This window comes from Aptenodytes patagonicus, chromosome 19, assembly GCF_965638725.1.
Source record: "Aptenodytes patagonicus chromosome 19, bAptPat1.pri.cur, whole genome shotgun sequence".
NCBI lineage: Eukaryota > Metazoa > Chordata > Aves > Sphenisciformes > Spheniscidae > Aptenodytes > Aptenodytes patagonicus.
The window spans coordinates 7,183,752-7,197,767 of record NC_134967.1 but is presented as its reverse complement, the minus strand read 5'-3'; the positions used below and the strand labels follow the sequence as shown (position 1 = coordinate 7,197,767).

The 14,016-nt window shown below is 43.9% G+C and overlaps 1 protein-coding gene across 3 annotated transcripts in view; it reads right to left on the bottom strand.

Moving 5' to 3' along the window:
- The window catches only part of MIB2 (MIB E3 ubiquitin protein ligase 2), a 53,617-nt gene that overhangs the window by 2,000 nt on the left and 37,601 nt on the right, over positions 1-14,016 (bottom strand). For all 3 annotated transcript variants that reach the window (XM_076356439.1, XM_076356440.1, XM_076356441.1), the window contains 10 exons: positions 13,836-13,998; positions 12,644-12,777; positions 10,536-10,684; positions 9,767-9,923; positions 8,895-9,049; positions 8,134-8,260; positions 6,488-6,718; positions 4,527-4,705; positions 2,548-2,732; positions 1,696-1,761 (listed from right to left, as the gene is read on the bottom strand). In XM_076356439.1, coding sequence (XP_076212554.1) covers positions 1,696-1,761; positions 2,548-2,732; positions 4,527-4,705; positions 6,488-6,718; positions 8,134-8,260; positions 8,895-9,049; positions 9,767-9,923; positions 10,536-10,684; positions 12,644-12,777; positions 13,836-13,998 — 1,546 coding nt within the window. The remainder of the gene's footprint in view (positions 1-1,695; positions 1,762-2,547; positions 2,733-4,526; positions 4,706-6,487; positions 6,719-8,133; positions 8,261-8,894; positions 9,050-9,766; positions 9,924-10,535; positions 10,685-12,643; positions 12,778-13,835; positions 13,999-14,016) is intronic.

Here is a 14,016-nt window from a genome sequence, read left to right as displayed (position 1 = left end):
ATTCCTCAAATAAAAAGCCTGAGATGATGCTTTTTACAGACTGGCCCGTGTTGCTTTCTTCCATTTGGTTGCTCAGCTGGTGTGTGTGTTTTTGTTTGAGTTTGTTTGTTTGGGTTTTTTTAAAGGAAACAAAATGTTGTCTAAAATGTCCTGCCTTGGTGTTCTGGAGTATGCTGCTGCTACCTTCAAGTAAAAACGTTCAAAGCTGGTTGTGATGTTCTGCCATACTAGTCCAGGAATCCTTACAGTGCTATCAGTACTACGTTCTCTCAACCTCCTGTTCATATCTGGGATTCAAATTTCTGGTTAAGTCTTTCAGGACACACATGGTATAACAAGAAGAAACCATTAGACATCACTTACGTTGACTTTTGCATACATGAAGCTACACAAACAGAGTCATTTGGTCAACTCTATGAAATGAAAGAAGCCCAAATCTTGGACAACTGCCAGCTTAGGTAAATAGATTCCTCCTGGTTTCAGCTTAATACAGCCACTGTTCATCTTCTGCTCCTCAATCTTTAATTAGGTAGCTTTATGCTTCAGTATAGGTGTCCCTTTCCCCAACATTCTGGAATTAGTTGCACTTCAGTGGTGCAAGAAGTGATTTCAAATCCATAAAGGTGAAGCAAGTTTGGGGACGGGGAGCTTGCTAAAGGCAAACACTGAAGACATCACTGATAGGGAAGTCCTGCTGATATTCTCAAGAGACCTTGATGTTCCTCCTCCAGTGGAAATCTGCATGCAAATGTCTCATTTGGAGTTCTCATCACTATTTGGTTGCCAGTCTGTAGCAAAGACAAATGCTGCTGCCTACTGTCAGGTAAGCTTGCTATTTTTTGCATTATGGAGTTCCAAAGAGGATTTCTATCTTTGCCAGCTGTGTACGTCCAATGCCATGTGACAGATTCTTGGTTCCTCTATGCTTTTGTCCAGGCATCAAGTCACAAGACTATAGCCTGACTCCAACAAAGGAGTCCACAATGCTAAGCCATGAGCAGCAGGACATGGAATTCATTTTCATGTGCACTTGCCTCAAGAGTGATCTCTGCTAGAAAGACATCAACCCTCACAACCCGCTATGGAAAAAGCTTCAGTGGGCAACCTGCGTTAATTCTAAGGCACGTGCAAACCTGCTACTAGCTTGCTGACATGTATAACATTGCCCATTCTGGACGCTGAGTAAAGCGGACAGAAGACAATCTGTTTAAAACTGGGCTAAAGAGCTTTATCAAAACAATCCAGCTCAATGATTCCTGGATAGCTGGCTAATGCCAGCCCTGCACAGGCACTGTAATTTCAGCCAAGGGAGAAGCAAGGCTTTCACAAGACGTAATTCTTCCTTTCTCGCAAATTTTCACTGTTAAATCACTGCCTGTGAAAATGGTTAGACTGGCACATGGAGAACCTGATATTTGCTTTCAATACAGAAAATAAGCCAGGCACAGGACAAGCTTCCTCAAATGTCCTGTCTATGCAGCTTGAGCTTGGCCCATGACACCTGAGACAATCTTCCTTTTCCTCTCTAAACATGGTCAATGCAACAGGCACACACACCCCAAAAAAACCCCAACAAAAACAACAAAATCAACTCCCTTTCTTATGCTTACTTCATTGAAAATTATTGATGCTGCTCAAACTAATGCTGTGCAGGACCCTTCCCACAGCAGGGGAACAGTAGAACAGCAAACATACCTTGTTTCAGTTTTTTGGTTATCGTCACTTGACATTTGATGCACTTCTTCATTCTCCTGGAGCATTCTACCACGAATGATACAAGAAGAGATTACAGTTAAGCCCCAGTGATGCCAGAATCAAGAGGAAGACGACAGACTCAAGAACATCAGCTTTGAACAACCTGAGACCTCCCCGGATGATTAAGAGATTGTTTCTGCACGGAAATGAGGACACTACCTTCTTTTTGAGCTATGTCCTAGTCTCTTGGTTTAGTCTTTCCTACGCCAGTAGCAAATACAACACCTTTAAGTCCTCAATGCTCTGCGCTACTGGAACTGCTGCACTGTGGATCAAAACAGCCCTTTGCTCTGAGGGAAAAGGATGCAGCTCTGGCACACAGTCCTTACCAAATTCCCTGTGGTCAGACTGTGAGTGCCTTGCGAGATAACAAACTTGCTGACATGGTTGAGCAGGCTGCCATTAAAACAATCAAAATGCAAACCAGTAACATAAGCCAGAGAAGAGGGAAATCCTTCTCAGGAGGTTTTTGACAGATAAAGCACTGCCAGCTAGAACTGAAACATCTGGCTTTCCTTTGGAATTATCCAGGGCATCTATAAGCACAAGCAAAGCTGCCTGGGGTCACAATCAGCAGGTGATCAGAACAGCCTGTGCTTTTCACAGATAGCTTTGGACACGTTATCTAAGATGGTGGTGCTGAAATCATGCTGGGGTTGTTTCAGGACAGAAACAGCACAATAGCTTTGTGTCTAAACAGAGCTTGACTTACGAGAGTCCAGCTAGGGAAGCTATGTGGTGAAACAGGAGAGAAAAATTTTAAAAAAAGGAAAAAAACCAGAATGGACTTACCTTCACACACAATACTGTGCTGGCATGGAAAGAAATGGATGAGCAAGGCCAGCTCTGAGCAGACCAGGCACTCTGTAGGGACTGCCACACTCGAGACACTAAGGTTGGTCATTGTGTTGGGGGTGGTGTGCACACGGCGAAGGCTGCAGGTGATGGCTGAGCTGTCTGAAGAAACCTGCTGTTCCCTGCAATCATGAACATGTAATAAAATTTGAGCCACGTACTCCAGGTCCTCCTTCAGCAACCAGATAACGTATTGATCCCTGGCAAACATTCCACATGGAGACAGAGCAGCAGATGCTCAGGTAGCACAAACTTGTGAACCTTCCCTGCCCTAGTGGGATCAACTCAGCCTCTAGTAGCCGGGTTTCTGATTGGATCTATCTAAAAAGAAAGGGAAAGAGCAGGGATGACTAATATTTACACAAGCTGAAACTGCTCTTTTGGAGGGCAATAGTAAGGTTGACAGCACAATCATCTGCTGGGAGGAGTCAGCTTTTAGGAGCTATTTAAAAAGTGCAGCCCTAAGGATCTTCCGTATTTGCATGTTCCTGAAAAGCACCTGGTGCGGTTGTCTGTGAGTTTGCCTCATACATAATACAGGCTTGGATTCAGACTTCTGTCCTGGCATTATGAGCCCCAAATCCAAAGCCCTCAGCATCCAATCCATCCATTACTTTTCCTGCCAGCCGGTCACCTACTACCTAAACTGCAAGAATGATTAATGATTGAACAGAAGGGACAAGGATGGTCATTTACTGGCAAATGTCTTCCGTACTGCCAAGAAATCCCTGGGCCACTAGGAGTATTGCGAAGGGGTGCTTTTTGGTCTTTTGATACAAAGTCTGTAAGTTTCTGGGAGGAAACTGCTATCTAGCTTCCTAGCAAAGTGGCAGTAGCTTCATTATAAATGCATATAAACCCCAGATACTCTTCCTGTTCTAGACCTATTAATTTCAGTCAGACTAACCAAGCAGCTTAAGAAGGTATAGCTAACTGTCCTGTCCTGACAGCTCCTGTGTGCGATGCTGGGACACGCCATGGTGTACTTAGGCCTATGATCTAGCACGCAGCACTCGGTCTGCGGTGGCTGCCTTAACTCTGCAGACACACACCCAAATCCTCCAGTCAAACCTCAACACAAAGCTGAAACCAGTACACTGCTATGAGAAATGTCAGTCTGAAAGAACTGGCATTCTTTAAGCAAAAAAACTTAATCCAACATATACTGCACTGACAAAATTCCTACAGTAGATGTTTAAAGGGACACATTTCACCTGTTATTTACAGTGGACCAGAAGCATGGCCAATTACAGTGGCTGCTGCACGGTTCCTCCTCCAGCGGTAACATGACTGTGGGTCTGTGCCCTCAGATCAAACAGAACTCTGCTTTCATGTTTGCAAAGTCAAAATCCAAACAAATCTTTCTTAGAACCTGAGATAAAGCCATCTTTGACTTGCTACTCTCCCTTTGGCATTTTCTCAGCTATTTCTCTTATCAGTTGAAAACAAGCGTTTATCTAGCTCTGGAATAAATTCTGCGGATTCTGGTGCCCACTCTTTTGTTGCATTTCCTCTCTGTTTAGACTTTAAATATCTGTAACTGCAGAATCCAATGAAAGTAAAACAGAACCCAGAATTACTCTGCAAGAGAGAATTGGCTTCAGTGGCCAGTCTTCTCAGACTGCCTCAGGGCTCTCTGTAAGTCAAGAGGCCGAGTTTGCACTCAGCAGTATTAATCTGCTTTTCCCAACTCTTTCAAATGGCAGTATGCACCCTTAAATAACCCCTCCAGAAACACAGGCTCAGCAACCAGCTCCAGATGAAACAGGAGGTGCTCAGACTGATGCCCAAAGTGTTTCAAAGATGCTTCATCCCTCCTGGAACAACAGCTGCATGCAGTGACACCACAGTGCTGTGGGAGCACTCTGCATTTTGCAAGGAAGTATACTGCAGCTAGTTTCCAGGACATGGTTTACCTGAATTTCTGTGAGAAGTCTTTGACGATCTGGACAATCCTTCCATCTGTAATGAGGTCTAAAGGAGACTTTCCCCGATGGTTTGCATAATTAATATCTGCTCCTTCTTGTGCTAAGTAACATGCAATTGCAGTTCCAACATTCAGCTCTACATTTCCAAGAAAGCCAGAAGCCTGCAGCTAAAAGATGTTGAGAAACACTGTTAATAGAAAAAGTTTCTGTTATGTGGCTTTGATCTGTATCAAGTTCTAAACAAAATCTTAATCCTTTTACTTACAATTTGAAAGTGCAACTTAGCATTCTTTTTTGAAAACACAAAAAGATCCTTCAGCATGTAAATAGCAGATTCAAATCTTGCATTCCAGGAACAAGAATGCATAAGACTGGTCCTAACTGGTGCTAATCATTACTAATCATAGTAATAAGCATTCACTTCTTCAGGTAGTGAAAAGGAAGTACACTGAAGACACCACAGTACATACCAATTGATGAACAGCTGGTGTATGGTGCCCTAAGCAACAGCTATTTAAAAAGCCAAGTTTTTGTGTACATTATCCAAACTAATTTGAAGTCAACAAACGTTTTCCACTGACTTAAAAGACCAGGACATGTAGATCGGGGCAAGTAAAATTAGACGTGAAGACTGAGTCTAGAGCATCTAGATATAAAGTTACTGTAAATAGTATTGGGAATGACATGCACAGATCCCTCATGTTGCTTTAAGACTTTCTGTGTCCAGGACTAGCTATTGGCTGTCCCTAACACAAGCTAAGACCCAACAGCTAGCAAAGCTGTTATGCAGACTTTCACTGAGATGATAAAACCGACCCTTGCTGCTGACCCCTCTGCTCGAATTTGCAGGCAGAGAAATTCAGAAAAAAGAAGCAACTGCTGAGCTGGTGTGGGGTGTCTCTGTGGAATATCAGCAGCTCAACAAGCCTGAGGACCTGAGGCTGGAGCATCTTTGGCCATGCACTTGAGCCATCAACTCATGCTATCAACACTGGTAGCTTGGTAACGAGCAGAATGGAAGAAGAGCAATGCACTAGGCTTTTTCAAGCACCAACAGGTAGAAAGGAGGAATGGGTGGTTTGGCACGCAGCACACAGCCCTTCAGAATGTTGGTTTAATTTATTCTGATCATTTCAAATTACAATAAAAAAAAAAAACTATGCCAGATTTTCCAGTGTACTAAATTATCCCTACAATGGAATCATTCTCACTTCATCCATAAAGTATAACCGATGTTTGCGCTCTTGGTTTGCACTGCAAATCTGGTGTGTGCCCATGTTGATATTTACATGGATGGCAGAACACTTGGAAGGGCTAATTTAATATCTTTGCCAAAAAGCCAGACTAAGCTTCCAGTCCTTGGCATATCACGCACTGATTTCTAGATCAAAGGCCTTTCCTGAAAGGCCTTATATATCCATGAATACAGAGCAACATAGTGAAATCCAGTTCAGGCTTTGTGACAACGTAGCCTTTATCCTTCAGCCTGATACATCTCACCTCTCACGTTCTGCTCTGTATCTGCAGATAACTGGGGTGTTTGTGGTTAGCTATCCTCATATTTTCCATGCCATCAGACAGAAATGAATTGCTGTGGTTCTGGGGCATGAATTAAACCCAGGACTCTTGGCTCTGCAACTGGATTCATGACCTTTCCCATGTCAAGAAAGAAGCGCACAATGCTAATAAAAATATCAGGGGAGACAGTATGAATTGTTGTCTGACTATGTGAAGTTTCATGCTATAAATTCAAGCGTACCCTCAGAGGCCTCAGAGGATTTATTCTTGCTTTCCCACAAGCAAGGTTTGTTTCCACACTCCCCATCTGGACTGGCTTTACACAATTTCCTCGCCTTCCTTTGCCCCCTTAGATCCCACTACCTGCTGTCATTCTAACATCAAGCATTTTCCTGCCCTTGGTGCTGGAATTTCTCCTACTCCCAGCTCACCTTGGAAAGGAGGGACAACCCCATCTCCCCTTCACGCTTCTCCATCATGACAGACATTAGCTGCTGCCGTTCCAAGGCAATGTGCATGGCTGTGTCCCCGTCCTCATCTTCAGCATTGACATCACTGCCTTCGCTGACCAGCAGTTGCACCATCCCTACATGTCCCTGGATGACAGCCAGGTGCAGCGGTGTCTGGTTACGGTTGTTCTTGAGGTTGACATCACAGCGACCCTTGAAGAGAAGAATTGCATCAGTGAGTTGCTGCTGCTGAGTTTGGCTGAAGAAGAGTGCTGCAGCTGTGGTGCTTGTTGAGGCCCCAAGTCTCGAGTCCTTCTTCATCAGGACAGCAGTATAGAGATCTCCAAGAGAGCTACGTGATCCAGCCCTCTGTATGTTAGCCATATGGCCCACGCACCTCAAATATCAAGAAAGGGAGGATCGGAAGCCAAGTGCCCAACCGACACACAGATAACATTTTCCTGGTGATGACTTGGATATGACAACTCGTCACTTCCCTGACACAAAGAAGTCCTGGAACTACTCCAAGCAAACAGTCATGTACTAGCTCCTCTAAAGCAAAATTGGTTCCTTGCTGCCTGTTGCGCTTTGATTTCCCCTCTTCAAAGCAAAGAGGAGAAAAACCTGTTCAAATCTGAATCATTCTGCCCTTCTGCCAAACCTGCAGGGGAAGGCAGCAGCAAGGGTTAGAGACACGGAGTCTTTAAAGATATGGCTGTGCTAACGCAGCGATTAAGCCAGCAATAAAGCAATCATAGTACTAAGTAGTTAGCGTTCACAGACATCACTCCTCTACAGCACTCATTTGTAAATCCATTAAAGCCTTGTTGTAGTGGTTTGGATCCACTTGTAAAGATGGAGAAACTCAGGTAACAAACCACTGAGATGAAAAAACAAAACCCAGGAGTGCTGACATGCAGCTGCCACCTTCATTGCCACTATCACCTGAAAGCAGAGACAGAGGCTAGCTTTGACTCCACTAAAATCAACAGCAAAATGCCATTTAGATTGCCATCCTTCAGTTTGTCATTTTCATTGCTAAAGAATGCTGTTCACAGGGGCAGGTCTAGCACTTACTTAAGACTGAAGAAAGATAAATAACCTGGAGTAAACACGTCAAAATGTTTTGTTCTGTATTCAAATGAAATACATGCCTTCAGATATTCTTTCATGAAAATGAAGAGCGAGAAACCCGCCATGGAACAACCATTAGCTGGGGAGCTTCAGCGTACACCTGGAGTGAGAGAAACTGAGCTCTGACCTTACCTATGAGGTAGGGAAGGTTCTGAATACGGATCTACACACTCCTTAACAAGCAGGTTACCAGCTATTCTGAAGCCTTTTCCCTTCATATCCAACACTTCACTGGACATTTCCCAGCAAGCTCCAGTTCCAACCCACTTTGTTCTAGCCTGCAAGATACCCTTCTCCTCTACTGCCAAAGGAAAATACCCCCAGGAATGCCAACGCCTGTTCTTCAAAGTCTGGCAAACAATACCAGCTCTTCAAAGAGACAGAGACATTCTTGTGAGTCCCAGCATTAACTCAATAGTGCTTAGGAAATGTGGGAGGCTGGGAGTGGGACAGATGGGAGTTTTTGGTGGTGGTGGTTTTGTTTTGTTTCTTACCTCTTTGATGAGAATTTCTGCCACTTCTTTGTGATTATTGAGAGCAGCAAGGTGCAGGGCAGTGAAGCCATCTTCCTTTTTGGAGTCAACCAGCTGCCGAGCTCTTGCTAGAATCTTCTTTATGGCTCTAGGGTGTTGGAGGTTAACAGAGATGGAAGAGTTACTTTATCAGGAAGGAAAACAATGCAGAAGAGACAGGCCTGTCTCTTCTGCTCTGTAGTTATAAATGTTCGTGTTTTAATAGGCAGCACCATGAACTGGCACCTGTGATGCAGAGCACTCCCTCTATCTCACAGATTGAATTACAAGAGTAAAACAAAAGCCCTCGGTTATCATTTAATAAAGCAGGGTAAACTCACACTACTACGAAAATAATGAGCAGATTTACCCTTGGAAGAATTCCAGAGGCTCTCAGTTAGACATAGTCTTTTCAAGTACTGTTTACTACAGACCTTCTCCTGTCCTTCCATGTGTGAACCCAAACATCTCAGGAGACTATCCAGAAGCAGACAGATTTCCTAGCCAAGCTAGGGAGGTATGACAAAGATGGGATGGGGAAAGCAGGCAGCAGTTTCCCGTGAATGCATGAAGGATGGAAGGAGGGCAACAGCTATACCTAGCCAAATCTAAACCCATGAAATGTATAACCAACCATTTCCTTCCTAGCTATCTAGAACTACGTCTGCTACCGTCTTACTGTTAAGACAGCAAGCACGAGTTAACATCTGTAGAAGCAGTAAAAATGAAAAAAGGTCACTTACAGCTTGTTGCCTTTTAGAGCAGAATAGTGGAGCAGGTTGAAGCCTTGACAATTCTGGACAGTAAAGTCTATGTTGGGTACTTCAGTGAGAATCTCAATAACAACTTTGTAATCTGCAGTGATAGCATAATGCAGGGGGGTGTCTCCCTGGGAATCCTATACAAGGATACCAAAGCAGAATACAGGTTACCTACCTCAGTGTGTTAAATGAAACAGCTCACCCTGAGGGACAGTTCAAGACAAGAAGATACGTAGCGTCACCAAGTCACATCAACTCCAGGCCAAACATCCAAACATCACTGGCATCCATAGCGGTTTCATAGCCTTTGTGAAACCATTTCCCCAGGGCTTGAAACGAGCTGCTGAGTAGACAGGCGCTATAACATTCCTAACTAGCTTTGAGAGACTGACCCAGCACAGTCCAGTCCCACCATCATACGAGCACACCCTAAAAATGGGCTGGGTCCAATTCACCATCACGGATGGTTCCTAAATGCCAGTCTTAAAAAATCTCACCACTCCTTATTGCTGGAAACGGGAGTGTTTCGACAACACACATTAGCAGCAGGTCAGCTCTCACTGGAAGCCCAAGTCCAGCACAGCAGAAAGAGTGCTACTGGATTGAGCTGAGCAGACTCATGATGATGGAGGGGCAGACCCAAACCTGGAATTTCAGACTACTGAAGTTAGAGGAATACTTCCTCCGTGCAATGCACAGTAGTGCATTTTAAGAGAACGACCTTCAAATTCTACAAAGCAACAAATGATGTAAAACATAAAGAAGCACCTCCCTACCTGAAAAAAAAACAAACAAAAAAACCCCAACCCAACAGCCCCCTCCCCCCCCCAAATCCCACAAAACCCAAAACTTACTGGGAGGTTGACATCACAGTTGAGCTCACAGAGGGTCCGCACCACCTCTGTGAATCCTTGACTGACAGCGACATACAACGCTGTACACTTTGCATTGTTTAACAGGTCTGCACTGGCTCCTTTACCAATAAGCACACGGGCAACCTCAGCTTGGTTTCTGATTTAAAAGCAAGGAGTAAGACAGATTAGATTCAATCCTGTGGAGACAGTAAATTCTTCCTCCTTGCAAGGCTACAGAACTTCTCGGGTTTTGTATCCCCTTGACCTCATCCCACCTCCTCTTAGTATTAAAAAAACCCAAACGACACAATGAAACCTTCTTAATTTGTACTCTAGAATCTGCTCTCTCTTTGCTTTAAATCAACAGGAATCTCCCGTTCTTAATGATGAATTCTTCCCTGGTAACTGACAACACAACTCAACCTTTCATCTTGCTCTGGAAAACAGATGCACTTACAGAAACCAACCAACCAAACTAATCCCAACCAACCAAACCACCCCCCCCATCATCCTGAAAAAAATCTAATCACCAAAACCTCCTTATCACTAGTTCTGATCCCCCCAGAATTTCTAGCATAGAAACTGACCTAGCTGTGGAGGTTAAATCAGTGCATTAAGAAACGCGCCTGTGGCCCTGAAGCTCAAGGGCCAATTTCTAACATAAGGTAAAAGCCTCCATCAGGCACAGACTGCCCATTTATATCTAGCAATGTCCTTTTGCAGCCCTTTCGGTCTTGTATCAGAGATAGCAAGAAGAAAGATATCCTACCCAAAAGCTGCGTAATGCAGTGCTGTATCCCCCTCTTCGTCCCTTAGGTTGACAGTGGCGTGTGCCTGCAGCAAAATCTTCACAACATCCAGATGCCCCTGATAAGAGGCAATCTGCAGGGCAGTTCTGCCCTGGTTCTTTGCGTCGACCTACAGGAAGGGCAGAGACACAGCAAACAGCTTGATTAGGAAAGACCTTGCCTTGCGCTCAGGCCTTAGCTCTGTCCTAGAGCAGGCCTAGCAGGATGGAAGTCACTAGCTGCAGAACAGCTGCAGGCTGAGAAATGCTAATCAGAACCCGTGCCCTGTTGGCCTCGCTTTACGTACATCAACTACAAGCTGAGCTTGTCCCAGAATATTTCTAAAGGGGAAGGGGACAGCACATTTAGTCAAGAAGGGAGAAGCGAGTGAACAAGGCTGGAAGCCAGGGCTCTAATTGCAGCTCTGATGCCAAATCCCTCCATGCCTGCAAGCAGAATACTCCTTGACACCTCTGCCAACAATTCCTTTCCCAATAGAAAAATGTGCGAGGAGATCAAATTAGCTTTGCATAAGGCTTTAAAGATGCCAAGTGCCCATTGTTCTATGTTACTCCAGGGACTTTACTGGGCACAATGGCTGAAGGGTATATCACAGTGTTGAAGTGCTGCAATGAGATTTTTTGAGAATTAAAGGGACTGAAGAACAAAGAGAGGCTGTATGAAAGGCAAGAAAAAAAAAAATGAAAAGAAGCTACTGAAATCAGTGGGAGGCTAAGGAAAAGAGATGAAGGAGTTAGCAAAACCTCAGCAGACTGGCAAGGAGGACAAAGGTCTTTTTCCTGCAGTTGGTTCTATGCAGCAGTCAGGAGAGCAGGACAGGCAAGATTTCCCTTGATTCACTCAAAATGATGGGTGAGTCATTGAGGCAAGGAGGCATTAGAGGCCACTGTGTTATTCTTCCATTTACACAAGAAAGACAATGCTGATAAGCTGGAAAGGCCTTGGCAAGCAATTCCAACTTGCAATACTAAGTGAGGCTCAAATCCAGCCTCCTCTTGCTGTATATAACACTATAATAAAAATAACTAATTTATTAATATAAATATTAGAATAGAAATAGAAATCTAATAAAAATAACTAATAACATAATGGATTCCTGACTCTTGACACTTTCTCATCCGGGATAAATTCGACAATTGCAGGTATTTGTCTATTCCTCCCGTCTCCAGAGGCCCCATTAACTTTGTAAATAAAGAACTATAATAAATACCAGACAACTAACCACTAAATCAGGTTCACAGGGGTTCCTTCAGAATTGATCCTAGTTTTCCTGGTTCATGCATCCAGCTGCTCCTGGCAGCCATGCAGACATAGCCTCAACAAAACTTAGGTTTTGTTACCAGTAGTTTCCAAGGACACTGCTGAAATTCTTTGTTCTCTGGTTCTCCTTTTTTTAACCTGTTTATAAACCCTGTACCCCTCACTGAAGGGGCTTGAACCTTCCAACAGGCAGCTTGAAAGAGCAGTGCTTTGAGTAGCTGCGATCCTAAGTTTGGCACTCTGCAAGCACATAAATTGTTCAGCAACAAGTCAAGCCCAGTTCCCTGCCCCAGTCAGACATGAGATAAGACACTGCACAGACGTGCACAGCACCAGGATCTGGGCACCTTTTCTCTTTCCTGATTCCAACAACACCATTTCACAAGGTCATCTAAGGACAGACACATTCAGGCAGACACAACCCATGGCTTTCTTTTCAAACAGAGCCTAGATACTTGGACATCTTGCTACTGTTTTCATATAGATAAATACCTCTGCCCCTAAGTCTACAGATGCAGCGTCCATACAGGAAATCTGGGAAAAGCCAGCTTTGGAAACGTGCTGTAAGGACTTAACTCTAGTTCAGATTTAATGCCACAAACTGGAGCCATAAAATATGCACATTGAACATACAAATTTAATCCTAAATTGCAGCAAAATAATTTTCCAGCTGTTAGGAACAAATAATAGGTCTGAAAAATCTATTATTTTTCTCCCATCCTTTTCCCCACTTGACTACAAAATTTTATGACAGTATTTTAAAGAAGAGCAACAAAAAGTAACCATTCAGGACGTCTTCAAAACTTGCCTTGTCTGGGTACTTCTGAATGAGCTCCCGAACTTTAGCTGCGTTGTTGAGTGCTGCACAAATGACCAGGCAGCCTGCATGCTCTGACTCTGTCTTCTGGGACAGCAGTTTCTCCAATACAGTAATCAAAGTACCTGGTAGGAATGAGAAACAGCCACAGGTTAAGAAATATTCCCAAGAAGGGAATATTTCACAACAATAGCATTCACATGCTATTAAGCATGTGGATAGATGCGTACAGTTGGCATAGTACAGCTGTATAACCACAGCATGGGCCTGCTGTACCCCTAATACTTAGCTCACACAAAGAGCTTTACAAATTTATGGCTTACACAGAACTTTTGCTTTACAAGTCTGATGTTTTGAGACCCCAAAAAGACATGAGACCATGCTACAGATGAGCAACACAGAAAAATCACTACTAAAAGGCAAACAATCTGAAGAGGAATGCATGGTTTTGGAAAGGATGCTCTAGGGAAGAAATACAGGTCCTTTCAGATGGGCCCTCTAATTACAGACTTTTGAGTGCTTGAGAGGACAGAGGTGTTACAGTTCTCCAGACAGAGCAAAGTTAAAAAGCTTGGGCCTGTACGCAAGTTCTCTCTGAAGTCTAACTTGAGCAAACAGTTTAAGACCCATCTACACAGCAAAACAAAAAAACCCAGCAGATCTGTCCTCTCTCCCGCATGATCCCAACACCTAAAGGAAATAAGTGTGGTGAGACTACCAAAAAATTTTATGAGCAGATGTGCAAAACAGACAAAATCCCGTCTACACATCATGTGATCCCAGATTCAATTTCGGGGTGGACTGGGCAAAATAATCATTGATTTGACAACACTTCCACACAAGGACCTGGGAATATTCCACAAGCATTCAAGAATTAGTATCCTCCTAAAGGAAACGCAACAGGACGGAACAGGAAATTGAAACAGAACAAGGCAGAAGCAAATACTGAACCTAGGGCAGTGCTATGGTTAGCATTCCTGAGTCCTAAATTCTGTATTTTCCTGTTAAGGCCTGTTAAGCCTGTTTGCTTCCCCAGTAAGGCACAGCTTGGTTTTGGAGCTCTGTCCGGGGAAGAACAGGCAGCTGGAGCTTAACACTGTCCAAGGAGTGTTGCTGTTGTTACACCAGAGCAACCATTTCACAATCCCTGACAGATCAGACATCTCTGTTCTCACTGTCTCACTTTTTGATTCCTTTGCATTCTCCGTTGTCATGAGGTTTGCTTCCTCATCTCTCTGATAGGCTGTCAGGCAAGCTGGGTTAAACGTCCAGGACTGCCCTCCAACCGACACTCGCAAATCTCCATCCCCATAGACTTTGATCACTTTGCCGATGTGCCCCAGGGTCTGCAACGGAAAGAGAGA